This window comes from Peromyscus maniculatus, chromosome 4 (genome assembly GCF_049852395.1).
Source record: "Peromyscus maniculatus bairdii isolate BWxNUB_F1_BW_parent chromosome 4, HU_Pman_BW_mat_3.1, whole genome shotgun sequence".
In the NCBI taxonomy this organism is placed as follows: domain Eukaryota; kingdom Metazoa; phylum Chordata; class Mammalia; order Rodentia; family Cricetidae; genus Peromyscus; species Peromyscus maniculatus.
The window spans coordinates 30,528,164-30,541,461 of NC_134855.1; the positions used below are offsets into that span (position 1 = coordinate 30,528,164).

Genomic DNA, 13,298 nt, shown 5'->3' on the forward strand with positions numbered 1-13,298 from the left:
TGCACCATCTGCATGTGGTATCTACAGAGGCCAGAAGAGGGGCCATCAGATCTTCTAGATGGTTCTGAGCTGCCATGTGGGTGCTGGAAATCCAACCTGGATCCTCTAGAAGAGCAGCCAGTGCTCTTAGCCACTGAGCCATCTTCCCAGCCCCACTTCCTGTTCTTTGTTTTAAAATCATTGAGAAGAATTTTTTTTTCAAAAATACTTTGAAGCAGATGAAAAATAGGACATCCTATCTTATCCAGAAATAGTTGTGTTGTGGCAGTCAGGCTGTGTTTGGCTGCTTTCCTATTTTGATAATTGTTAAATTTATGAGACAGGCCTACATACAGTCCTCAAGTATTTGCCTATTTCTGGTTTTTTGGCTTTTCGAGATGGTTTCTCTTAACAGCCCTGGCTGTTCTGAACCCACCTTTGTAGATTCTGTAGACCAGTCTGGCCTTGAATTCACAGAGATCTGCCCTTCTCCTCCTCTTGGAGTGCTGGGATTAAAGGTGTGCACCCCCACTGCCCGGCAATGTTTGCCTCTTCATGTAAGAGTTTGTCATTTCTTGTTACAGAGAACAGTTTTATTCATATTTGGTATGTGGTCAGTTGGACAACTTTTCTCTGAACCACAATAGTTTTCATTTCTAAAGGTCTGATTGCAATTGCTTTACTGCTGTTCATAGTATACACATGTGCTATGAAACAGCTAGTTCCTCAGTATACTCTTCTCGAGTTCTGAGTACACTGTTTTTGAACCATTAAGCATGTCATGTGCTTGCCCTGCTATCAGGGAACTTTGGTCCGAGGCAGGAGCAGGTGAGACTAAGTTCTACCTATGAAATAATGTGCAATTTGGCAGCTTGCTTCCTGTGTTGGTATGTTAGCAGTGGCTTTCAGTCCATTGTAAACACTCTTTCTGTGGATAGCTCTAACAGAATTCAAGCCAGTCATTGATATTTTGCTGCCCTTGGTGAAAGTTCACTTTTACGTTCGAAGTATATTTGATGAGTTTTTATAATTTTAAATTAAAATTTAACGAATACCTGTTAATTCCATTTTTAACTACACTAGCAGATGAGAAATAAGGGCACTATTGTGTGAGGTTGGGGTGTTATTCACAGTCTTGGAAGTAGCAGGCAGTCCTGCTTACTGTTGAGTCTTTGTTTCATATAGTAAAACTTCTCATGAGTCATTGAGAGTTGGCTGTAATATTTTGCCATTTGAGACTGGTTATTAAAATGTACTTTTATTTAAAATAAAAGTATAAAAACTAATTTCTAGTGTTTACTTTTGTTTCTTGATTTTAACATCTGTGGTTTGAGATCTGAGTAAGGATAATATGATCCTCTCTTGCCCCTCCCCCATTTCTCAGGATTGCCTTATAAAGTTTCTGGTTTATTCTGTTTTATGGGTTCCATGGACTTCTAAATCTGTAGTTATTAAATAGTGAGAGAAGGTGTTGTGTAATACTGCATTCATTTATGTGCCAGTTTGGACAGTGGTAAAATACTCATATCAGTTTAGCCTGCAGGCAAGTCAGTGGGGGGCATTTTCTTGGTTAATGATTGAGGTGGGAGGCCCAGCCTACTTTGGGTGGTACCACTCTTGGGCACGTGGTCCCTAGTCACATGAAAGACAGGCAGATCAAACTATGAGGAGCGGGCCAATAAGTAGAGTTCTTCATGGTGGTCTCTGCTCCAGTTCCTGCTTGCAAGTTCTGCTTGAGTTGCTCCCTTGGTTTTCTTCAGTGATGGACTGATGTGTATCAGTTACTTTTCTGTTGCTATGATAAAATATTATAACCAAGGCAACTTAAAGAGGCTTAAGTGGAGTTTACAATTGTAGAGGCATTGATGTCCATCACCATTATCGTGGAGAACATAGTGGCAAGCAGGCATGGAGAACTCACATCCTGATCCATAAACAGGAAGCAAAGTGCACTGGTGTTGCTCGAATCCTAAATGGTCTTATAATAAAAACCCAGAGCCAGAAAGCAGGGTGAAAGTTGAAAGATCAGAGAAGCAGGCAGAGCAAGCCACAGCCTCATCAACTCCTCAGCCTGTAAGGGCCTCAGCAAGAGTTAGTTCCTGTCTCAACCTTCCCAGTGCTGGGATTAAAGGTGTGTGCCACCACTACCTGGCTCAGCTCTTTTTTTTAGACTAGATTAGTCTGTATCCCAGTGTGGCCTTAAATTTATAGAGATGATGGATCTCTGCCTCCTGAGTGCTAGGATTAAAGGTGTGTGCCACCACTGCCTGACCTTGGTGGGCTCTGTCCTCTGATCTTCAGGCAAGCTTTCTTTCTTAGATTACAAATATATCATCACACACTGGGAATGGAGGGAGGTCTTTGAAACCTTAGGCCAGCCTCTAGTGACACACCTCCAATAAGACAACATGTTCTAATCCTTACCAACAGCTGCCAGACTGTTCAAATGCCCAAGCTTTATTGGGAACATCTTATTCAAACCACCATTGTGTATAAGCCAAATAAATCCTTTCCTTCCCAAGTTGCTTGTAGTCATGTGTTCACAAGTGTGTGATTTGTGCTGAAGTACTCAACCCCTTGTCTCTGATGCATATGTTAAGAAACTTGAGGGGAAAGGGGGTACTTGCTTAGCACGCCCAAGACCCATGATTTGATCTCTAGCACTGCCAAAAACAAAAAGCAACTAAAAGAACCTGCTTCCGACAGCTGTATTACTGTAGCTATCATGTTATAGGGACAGTCTTTGAATCTTCCAGAAGGATGTTTTGTAAACAAAACAAGTGGTCAGGTAGTCATTACTGGTTCTTTCTACCTCTTGTTCCTTCACAACAAGTGTTTGCCCATATTGTCATTCTGCTACATTCAGGCAGCAGGAGTCCCAAGTTAATATTGCATCCCACAGGTCTGTCTTAAGAGCTCTTAAGGGAAGTTTGCTGAAATTGTATGGATTAATACCAACCCCAAAAGTTGGCTCAGCCAGTGCTGCTTAGCCACCAATCCACTGCTGCAGCCCCAAATGTAGGTAACTTTTCAAATCGGACTTTATATCAGAGTTTAGCCCAGGAGCAGTTTGTTGCAGAACTGTAGATTTTATTAGTTTCCAGTTTATGTTGACATCTTTATAACTTACAGAAACAAGTTTAGAAGCACAAGCATTAGCACTTAGTAAACAAGAGAAAAGTGATTCTTCTGTTTTTCTGTTATTGCTTGGCATGTCCAGAATAATGTTGAAACATTTTTATAATTAGGAAAGACTTGGTTACATAGCACTACAGAAACTTTTAAAAATTCTATTGTGAATTTCAACTTACTTTGAAACAGAAAGAAGAGTTGATAGTGGTAATTTTCAAAATGAGCGTTTACATGTTTACTGTCTTTAGTTTCATGTGTAAATCTAGAAAAGAATGAATCTAAGTCTAGCTTAAGAATTGAACAGATGAATTAATGTTTGGTTTCATGGAGAATAACTCAGGTTTCTACAGAAGAGATGGTAATACATTAAGTGATATTGATATAGGTGAAAACATTAGGCAGGTTGAGAGCATGGACACACTGAAGTCTCCTGAAATGTTGCCTGCAAGATGCAGACACTGCAAACTGATGGAGATCTTGAAGTACTTAAACAGCTTCCACGTAATTGGCTGGGAGCATGCCGGTCCTGCCGGTCCTCTGCACAGTGCCATACATCCAGCCTTCATCAATCGCCTGAGCATTCACTATAGCATCTCCATCTTTGAAGGACACTTCATCTGCATCTGCAGCCATATAGTCATACATGGCACGGAAGATTTTCTATTCATGGGAATGAAAACAAGGAAAATAGCATATATTGGTAAGAGCATATGACCTTTTTGATAAATTTAATGACAAAAGATTGTGCAGCTACCACCAAACAAAAACCAATAACAAAGCCGGGTGTTGGTGGTACACTCCTTTAATCCTAGCACTTGGAAGGCAGAGGCAGGCAGATCTTTGTGAGTTCAAGGCCAGCCTGGGCTACAGAGAGAGTTCCAGGAAAGGCGCAAAGCTACACAGAGAAACCCTGTCTCTGAAAACAAAAAAAACAAACAAAAAACAAAACAAAAGAACAAAAAAACCAATAACAAAACAAAAACCTTATAAAATATTTGCAGATCATATGCTGATGAGTTTATGCCTGGAACCAGAAGTATTATCTAAGATGCTAAGGTTATGAATAAACACCTGCCCAAAGGAGGTGTATGAGTGAACAGTCAGGGAAACAGGAAAAGATGGGTCACTTCCCCCCCCCCCCCCAAAACAAGGTTTCTCTGTGGAACAGCCCTGTTCTGGAACTTGCTCTGTAGACCAGGCTGCCCTCAAATGCACTGAGATCTGCCTATCTCTGCCTCCTGAGTACTGGGGTTAAAAGCATGTACCTCACCGCCAGGCAAGAAGTTTCATTCTTACTTACGCTCTCAAGCTACCTAATGATTTTTCTTGCTGAAGAGGGCTCAGTGTTGAAACTGCTCTTTTGGAGGATCTGGGTTCAGTTCCTGGTACCTAAGTAGTGGTTCACAACTGCCTGTAACTCCAGTTCCAAGAGATCCAGTGGCCATTTTGACCTCTGCATTCATGTGCACATAAGTAAGTATGGGAGAAATGCTTACATACATACAAATCAATGGTGAAAGTATAATGAAGAAAAGAGGCTTGTAGGGAACAGAGGACGTCCTACTAGAGTAAGTCCTGAGTGAATGTATTGTTGACATGGCGTGGTCATACCAATGACTCCAAGACAAAGCCAGTCCCCACATGGGCTAGGCTGAGACTGATGGCCAAGCTTTTCTCAGGTATCCTACCGAGGTTTATGGACAACTGATCAGCTTGTATAAAACAAAATCCACCTCCCGGATGTTTACAGCCAGAGACTGCTCAGTGACCGCCTACTGACCCATCAAGCCAACCTGACAGACACTATTGGAAGCAATATTTTGGTCTGAAGAATAAGAACAGGCGAGAGGCTACAGGGGCAGAACGAACGAAGTGCAAATTAGGACCAAGACACAGACAGCGAGCAACTCCACCCCCAAAGTTGGTACGAATGGCTTCAATTCTCTAATCAAGAGAACTGGGTGAGCTGGAAGAATTAAGAGACAAAATACATATTTCTGTGGTCTACAAGAAGCTCTAAAAAATAGGTACCACCTTAAAGTAAAATGATGGAAAAGAGTATTTCAACAAATAAGGTAGGAGACAAGCAGGTGGAACTATCCTAGTATTTGACAAAATAGACTTCAAACTTCATTCTAATCAAGGGAACAACCAAGAAGACACCATGTTTCTAAACATATATTGTGCCAAACTCTGGCACACCCAATTTCATAAAAAGTGTACTTCTGGAATTAAAGACAAGATTAACTCCCAACTCAGTAATAACAGGTGACTTCACTACTCTACTTTTTTCAAGGGACAGGTTATCTGGATTAAAAAAAAAAACAAGTCTGAATTGAATGCCCTTATACATCAAATAGGCCTGATATCAACAGAATATTCCAACTGACACTAAAAAAATACACATTCTACCCAGCAGCCCATGGATGGTTCTCTAAAATAGACCACATCCTGAGACAAATCAATTCTTACAAACCAAATTCAGAACAATTAAAATAATTTCATTTATCTGTTCTGACCACAATGTAATGAAGCTTAAAATCATCAGTAAATTTCTAGTAATTATAAAAATCTAGAACTCATGGAGATTAAATAGCACATTAGTGAAACACACACACACACACACACACACACACACACACACACACACACACACGAAAGAGAAGGGCACTTCCACATTCCTTCCATGAAACGAGTATCACTGTAATACAAAAACTAGGTAAAGATAAAACAATGTAATACAAACTACAGGCCAATAGAGTATGGAGGCAGACATCTTTAATACAATACCTACAGGTATTGGCACATATCAAAAAGATGACGTGATCAAGTTGACTTATTTCAGAGATGCAGGGATAATTCAATATATGTAAGTCAATAAATATATAATAAGTCACATAAATGGACTTTAAGACAAAAATTACATGCTTATTTTAATAGATACAGAAAGTCTTTTTGACTAAATTCAGTGCTGGTTGGGGGGGGGGCACATGCCTTTAATCCCAGCACTCAGGAGGCAGAGGCAGGTGGATCTCTGTGAGTTTGAGGCCAGTCTGGTCTACAGATTGAGTTCCAGGACAGCCAGGGCTGCTGTTAACCAGAGAAACCCTGTCTTGAAAAAACAAAAACAACAACAAAAAATCCAACATGTCTTCCCAATAAAAGCTTTAGGGAGTGTGACTGGAGGCAATATACCTCAAAAAGGCTGTAGTTGGCAAATCCAGTCTTGAAGCACTAGCTACAGTTGTAAGATGAGAAGGAAATTGGAGGATGCAAGTTGGAAAAGGAGTCAATGCTTATTTGCAGATACTACATTTTGATCCCAAAAATTCTACCAGAAAACCTGTAGAAATGATCAACACTTTTAGCAAAGTGCCAGGATACACAATCAACTCAGAAACCTTGGTAGCCAACAGCAGCAGGCAGGTTGAGAAAGAGATCACAGAAGTATTCCTATTCACAATAGCCTCAAAAAATATCTTGGTGTAAACCTAGCCAAGGGGGTGAAAAACCTCTATTATACAAACTTGAATCACTGAAGAAAGATTGAGGAAGACACCAGAAAATGGAAAGACCTCCCATGTTCATGGATTGGTAGGATTATTACTGTTAAAATGGTCATCCTACCAAAAGCTGTTTACAGCTTCAATGCAGTCCTAATCAACCCCCCCCCTCCGGGGGGAACCTTAAAATTTCATATGAAACCACAAAAGACCCCCAGATAGCCAAAGCAATCCTGAGCATAAAGAACAAGTTTAGAGGGACCACCATTAGGTTTTAAGATCTATTACAGAGCTATAGTGATAAACATAGAGTGGTACTGGAACAAAAATAGACGTATGGCTCAATGAAACAAAACAATATCAGACCATGAGTCCACATAACTCCAGCCATTTGATATCTGAACAAAGAACCAAAAACCACATTGGAGAAAGCACAACATTTTCAACAAATGGGGCTGGGGAAACTGAATGTCCCCATGTAGAAGAATAAAATTAGACCTGTCTCTATCACCCAGCAGAAAAGTAAACTCCAGATGGATCAAAGACCTCAATATGAAATATGAATGTTGAAACTGCTAGAATAAACTGTAGATAGTGCCCTTCAAAATGTAGATAAAGGAAGGACTTTCTGAGTAAGATCCATTTACCCGGGAGTAAAGGCCAACAATGGACAAGTGGGACCTCATCAAACAGCAAAGTTTCTGCGTGGCAAATGAAATGTTCAAGCCCACAGAGTGGAAGAGAATCTTAGCCAGCTATACATTTTATAGAAGATTAATATCCAGAATACATGGACACTCTGGAAATCTGTGTGGAGAATCCTCAAAATAGATTTAAAAAAATAGATCTACCTTATGAGCTATCTCCATCACTCCTTGGCATGTGCCCAAAGTATCTATCTGATGATCCTGCGCTGCAGATGCTTGCTCATCCACGTTCACTGCTGCTCTACTCAACAATAGCCTGGAACTGCAAATTCTTAAACATTCTTCAGCTGATGCGTGGATAATGAAAATGTACATATACACAATGGAATACTATTCAGCTAAAAAATCATGAAATTTGCAGGTAAATGGATGGACTACATATTATCCTGAGTAAGGTAACCTACAGCCAGAAAGACACATGCCACATGTTTTCTTTTATTTATGGATCCTAGTTCCGTGTGTGTGTGTGTGTGTGTGTGTGTGTGTGTGTGTGTGTGTGTGTGTACACACCCTGGAATAACTGCAGAAACCAGGGAAGTGGAGACAAGGGGCTCTAGAGACGGGAACAGCAGGACACAGGTGCTGACTGGGGGGATGGGAAAAATGAGGGGAGGGCTTTAGCTGGGGAGAGGGGAGGCGGGATAAAGAAAACCACGGGAATCATTTTATGTTTACCTATAATTACATATGTAGAATATAATAAATACAATATTACATATATTATTGTATTTCTTTAATGAAGTGATGTCAGTGGAATGGTAATGCTATCTCAAAGAGCCATAGACTAACAAAAACTCTAGTGCTAGGCATGAAAACCTCCTTTGGAGTTGTTGATAGAGGAGTCCAAGAGGTCCGCCACACCATATGGGTTATTCTTATTGCCCTTCATTGTTCCCCATAATTGGAAAATAAGTGCCTATTGCTGAAGACACCACCCACTTCAAACACAGGACTTTCGGAAATCCAGCTGGACGTGACCTCCAAGCCTCCTCCTTAAGGACTAGCTCTCAATATCTGAAGGTGCCATGCAAGCTGCCAAAGGAGGAGATCAGCAGACCTACCCAGCTGTGATGTTTATGAACTACAAAAATGACCAGGACAGCAAGGTATTCCTAAAAGGCAATAACGATACTTATATCTTGGCCATAACCAACAGCTGTCTACCTGGACTGCAGGCAGTCCTAAACCAGTACAAGCTCTTAACTGCATTCTTCTTATCCTTATACCTGCAGATGAGTATACCTCTTATCCCACATCAAAGAAGCTCGAGGACCAGGATGCCTGCTGCAGGATTGTACCTAATATAAAGGTGACGGAAGGCACAGCCATGAAACCTCAACAATATGGCTGCCTAAACAAGACTTCAACCACTGGGAGAAATCTTACAAGGCCATACCCCTACCTAAAGAGCTGTAGGCAATTAATGATCGAGCAGAATCAGTCTGGAAAGAGCCCTGTAATTGGTTATCTAATACTAAGTGGTCAGCCCTAAATACATATACATATAAGCAACCTTTCATGACCCCGCAGGATGTATTTATGTATTTATATGCATTTATACATGTTATAATCAGAATGAAAAAGAAAACAAAAACAAATACACAAATGTAGTCATTTGTGTCCGTTCCTCTTTACTTACTCCGGCCGTGGACGGGTGGGATGGGACAGAAGACAGTGTCGTCTGCTGGGTGGCAACTGAGGATGACCGTTGCTGTGGGAGCTCAGTGGTTTTCACATGCTTGTACGCTGCAAAGAGGAAAAGAAACAGCTTGTAAAGGCATGTGGTAGACAGCTCCTCTGTGGTTACCAACCAAGCACTGTTGTATTTACTCCAATTAATGACTCCTGTGAAGAGAAGAGCTGGTAAAATGATGAAAATTAAACATGTAGCTTCATGTAACTCCACAATCCTAATCTTTTCTCAGAAAAGTAATGAACTTTTAAATTTAAAACATTGCTTAGTAAGCATCAGTGAGCTGACCTCATGGCTGTCAGTCCCCAGCATCCATTGTTTTTTGTTGGTGTTGCGTTTGTTTGATTGAGACAAAGGCTCTATGTAGCCCAGGCTGCCCCAGGTTTGCAATCCCACACCAAAGCCTCCCAGACGCGGGGATTACTGTTCTGCAGGACCACGCCCATCTTGACCGTCCACTTGTACCTGTCGAGGTTGCCGAGAAGAAGGCGCCTCCATCACTGTACGTGGAAAGGTGCTGGTCCGCAGAGTGCTCGGACTTCTCCTCACCCCCACTGACACTCAGTGCACTGGCAGATCGAGACTGCTCCCGGCTCCGGCGCTGAGCTTGGGCTGGGAGACAGGCAACAGAGATAAGGTTTCTACAGCAGTGATGCCTCCATCCTGCTGTTCGTTTTTGTCAAACGTAGTTCTGAGTGGTTTTCTTTGCCTTACACACGATTCTTCCAGTGTATAGCTGCTGTTCTCCTTTTCAGAGAAGAGATGAAATGGCCAAGGGCAGCAGAAGGAAGTGTCAGACTCGGGTCTGTCTTTAACTACTGGGCCTTCCCACCACCCCATTCCTCCTGGCTTGCTTCAGTGAATAGAGAGTGATCACAGTCACATTTCAGTTTCTCCAGAAATGCCTCCCTCACTTCCAGATGGATGGAGGTGTCTTTCCGGTGTCCCACGGTATTGCGAGTACAACCTTAAAACTGTGTATGTCAGGGTAGGTCTCTCTTTATCCACAGACTACAGCGTAAACCCTTAAAGAACAGCACAGCAGACTTTACTTTAAGAAAGCCCAAGCAAGCTGGGCGGTGGTGGCGCACGCCTTTAATCCCAGCACTCGGGAGGCAGAGCCAGGCGGATCTCTGTGAGTTCGAGGCCAGCCTGGTCTACCAAGTGAGTTCCAGGAAAGGCGCAAAGCTACACAGAGAAACCCTGTCTCAAAAAAAAAAAAAAAAAAAAAAAAAAAAAGAAAAGAAAGCCCAAGCAAACAGAAAGTAGGGTCTCCCCATGGAGCCCTAGCTGGCCTGGAACTCAATGTGCAGAACAAGTTAGGTTCGAACTCAAACAGATCTGCTTCCCTCTGCCTCCCGATTACGGGGTTAAAGGAATACACAGCAATGTCTGGCCCAATGGTTTGTCTTCTCTATGAGGACACAGTATGAGTATGTGCCACTACACTTGTGAATATCCCCCTAACACAAATAGTTCAAAATGTTCCCGATGAACATGTGTTTGTCTATGTATTTTATTATCACCTTTTCTTTAACTTACTAACTTCTCTCTTTAGGAAAATACAGAAATGATAATAATGGCATCTGAAGGAGCCATGAAGTGAGACAGTTTGTCAAAATCTTTCCCTAAACTGAGCATGCTTAGTTTGGCCCACGAGCCTGTGAGCAAGCTCAGAAGATGAAAAGGGAAGGGAAGGATCGCTCCTTGACTCTAGTCTGCTAGAAGGTGGTGTTTCTGGCACGAATCTCTGGGAGTGTGCATACCATTAATCATGTGTAGACTTCGGGACTGGATGTTGTCTTCTGCTGGGTCATAGTCAAACACTGAACCCGGGTTAGTACGCCAGACGCGCAGACCTGAAAGGCAAGCCAGCAGTCAGGGAAGAAAAAGCTCTCACACTCGTCTGTAACTTGAGAACCAAGCCGGGGTGCTGGCAGTCACAGGAGGGCTAGGCTTCCTGCTTAGCACAGGTTCTGGCCTAAGGACAAAGATGGCAGCCGGTGCCTCTGAGGCCTCAGCTTTGCAGACTGGCTAAAGGGCCTTTCTTTCACAGAATTGTCCTTGCCTTCCGTTTGGAACAGCTGTGGCTTTGCTGTCGGTTACCTGTAATGGTGTCCTGATCCTGGTCATTCCGTTTTGGCTCCATTTCTACCACTTTCCTTTGAATACCTCGGTAGTTAATGTCGCTGAAGTCCTGTGTGTTTTTCTTTACTCGCTCAGTGATAGGGTCTGTCACCACTGGTGTGAAGCAGCCCTTGTGTTTCTCAAAGTCTTCGTGATATTTCACCTGAAAGAGGAATTTACTTTATGAAACTATGACAGTGTGACCGATCTCTGTTTGAACATGTTCCAGCAGGCTGGCCAGATGATCAAAAAGAACTCTTGTGGCTGGAGGGATGGCTCAGCAGGTAAGTTCATGTGTTGTTCTCGCAGGGGACCTGAGTTCCGTTCCCAGCACACATGAGGCAGTTCACAAACATATGTAACTCCAGTTCCAGGAGATCTGATACCCTCCTTCTGACCTCTGCAGGCATTGCACACACATAGTAAACACACAGACGGGCAGACACATACATATAAAAATATATTTAAAAAACAATTCCCGACTTACTGTTGAGATGTGCCGTTGGGTTTCCCTTACTCGCCTCATCTCTGGTGTATCTAGCACGTAGGCAGCTTTGCCTTGAATTTGTTTCCGGAAGCTATCAGAATAAAGAACCTGTGGAGGAGACACCATGCGTGAGCACAGGGCATGGCTTTCTTCTAATTCAAAGATGTCAACAGCCTCGAATGGAAGGGACTGGTGAGGGAAGTCTGAGTCAACAGACGGTGGCCAGACATTGGACCAGCAGTTTATCAATCAGGTCAGAACAAGGACAGGCAAGGCTTACATCAGAAGTCACAAGACTTGTTTTGACTTTGAAAATGAAATATTTTCATTTTCAAAGGAGAAGGGGCACAGGGTAAGTCTGAAAAAGAGGAAGAAAGTGGCCTCTTGAACTGAATAGGAATTGCAATACCAGTGCCAGAATAGTAGATGGTATTTTGCATTAACTCTGATATTGACTGGACTTTGAAAGATCTGGCCTTTGAAGCATGTAGCCATTAGGTAGTGCCCAGATTACATAAACCAATATGCCCAAACCAAAATCAGAGTCTTCCAGATACAAAACGCAAGAAGATCACAGTGAAGATAGTAATTTTTGGGTATTACCTATTTAATAAAATACCTTAGAAATAACAGCAGGAGGTAGAAGATGTTAGGGGTCAATTTGTTATAGCTGGTTATGAAAAACTACCTCAGAGTCAAGTGTAAGAGGAGGAAAACCAGAGGCAATCATTGTATGTTTAGTATGATCATTTGGAATGGAAAAACACAGCTGTGTTAATCTCAGTGTAAATTTTCAGTGAAAGAAGTGCACATTTTTACGATGTTAAAACATTTTCCAAGATGTTGCATTATCTGTTGTTTTAAATTTTAGTGTCATTTTCAGTTGAATAACAAAGGCCTGTATTCAAAGTGTTAAAATGTTAATTCCAACTTGTCCCACTGCTCTGTTTAGTCGGGAAATACCGAGCTAATATTTTCTTGGTTGCGCTTAGCTCTCTCCATCTCTGGAGTGACAGGGGTTGGAGTTGCTTTTCTCATATTCTCTTTGTATAGTACCTAGAGGAGCCAAGAGAGTATCCCGACATCAGAAAGCAAAAGGAGAAACAGTTTTGAAAAGTCATCAATCTAGCTGGTGTTATGGCTCAGTAACGTCACACAGTGTGAGAAACACCTCAGGAGGAGAAAGCCATTAACATGTTACAGTAGAAAGCAAGAGATAAAAGGCTTGAACTCAGTGTCAACTAGCAAGGTTGGATTGTTGGATTTAAGTGGCCAAGGAAGAATTTTAAAAAGGTATCAAGTCTTGGAAACACCATGAGAAGAATTAGTGGTATTGCCATGATGGTCAGGCTTGTTAGAATTTTAATGGTTTATTTTTCCCCTCAAATACCGAGCTAAAGTTTTCTTGATTGCGTTTGACTCTCTCCATCTCAGGAGTGAAGGGTGTGGGGGTCGCTTTCCCCATGTTCTCTTTGTATAGCACCTGTGAGAAACAAAGTTGTACCTAAAAGTCACTCACCAGGAGGCAATATTCACTATTAAACATAAATCCAGTTGGGGAGCGGAGCGAAACATTAGGCGTAACCTGTTGCTATTAGTGAGAATAGCTCCCCAGAAAAACAGCAGAAACAGTTAATGGCAATGACCAATGTGTGTGATATTTAAAGGAG

At 42.0% G+C, this 13,298-nt stretch overlaps 1 protein-coding gene across 28 annotated transcripts in view; it reads right to left on the reverse strand.

Moving 5' to 3' along the window:
- Positions 1–3,048: 3,048 nt before the first annotated feature.
- The window catches only part of Neb (nebulin), a 195,811-nt gene continuing 185,561 nt past the window's right edge, over positions 3,049–13,298 (reverse strand). For 19 of the 28 annotated variants that reach the window (XM_076569469.1, XM_076569465.1, XM_006974275.4 and 16 more), the window contains 8 exons: positions 13,019–13,111; positions 12,592–12,684; positions 11,629–11,736; positions 11,121–11,304; positions 10,781–10,873; positions 9,480–9,626; positions 8,961–9,067; positions 3,049–3,771 (listed from right to left, as the gene is read on the reverse strand). In XM_076569469.1, coding sequence (XP_076425584.1) covers positions 3,598–3,771; positions 8,961–9,067; positions 9,480–9,626; positions 10,781–10,873; positions 11,121–11,304; positions 11,629–11,736; positions 12,592–12,684; positions 13,019–13,111 — 999 coding nt within the window. In that variant the 3' untranslated portion in view covers positions 3,049–3,597. The remainder of the gene's footprint in view (positions 3,772–8,960; positions 9,068–9,479; positions 9,627–10,780; positions 10,874–11,120; positions 11,305–11,628; positions 11,737–12,591; positions 12,685–13,018; positions 13,112–13,298) is intronic. The other 9 variants (XM_076569468.1, XM_076569467.1, XM_076569466.1 and 6 more) reach the window with 2 other exon arrangements.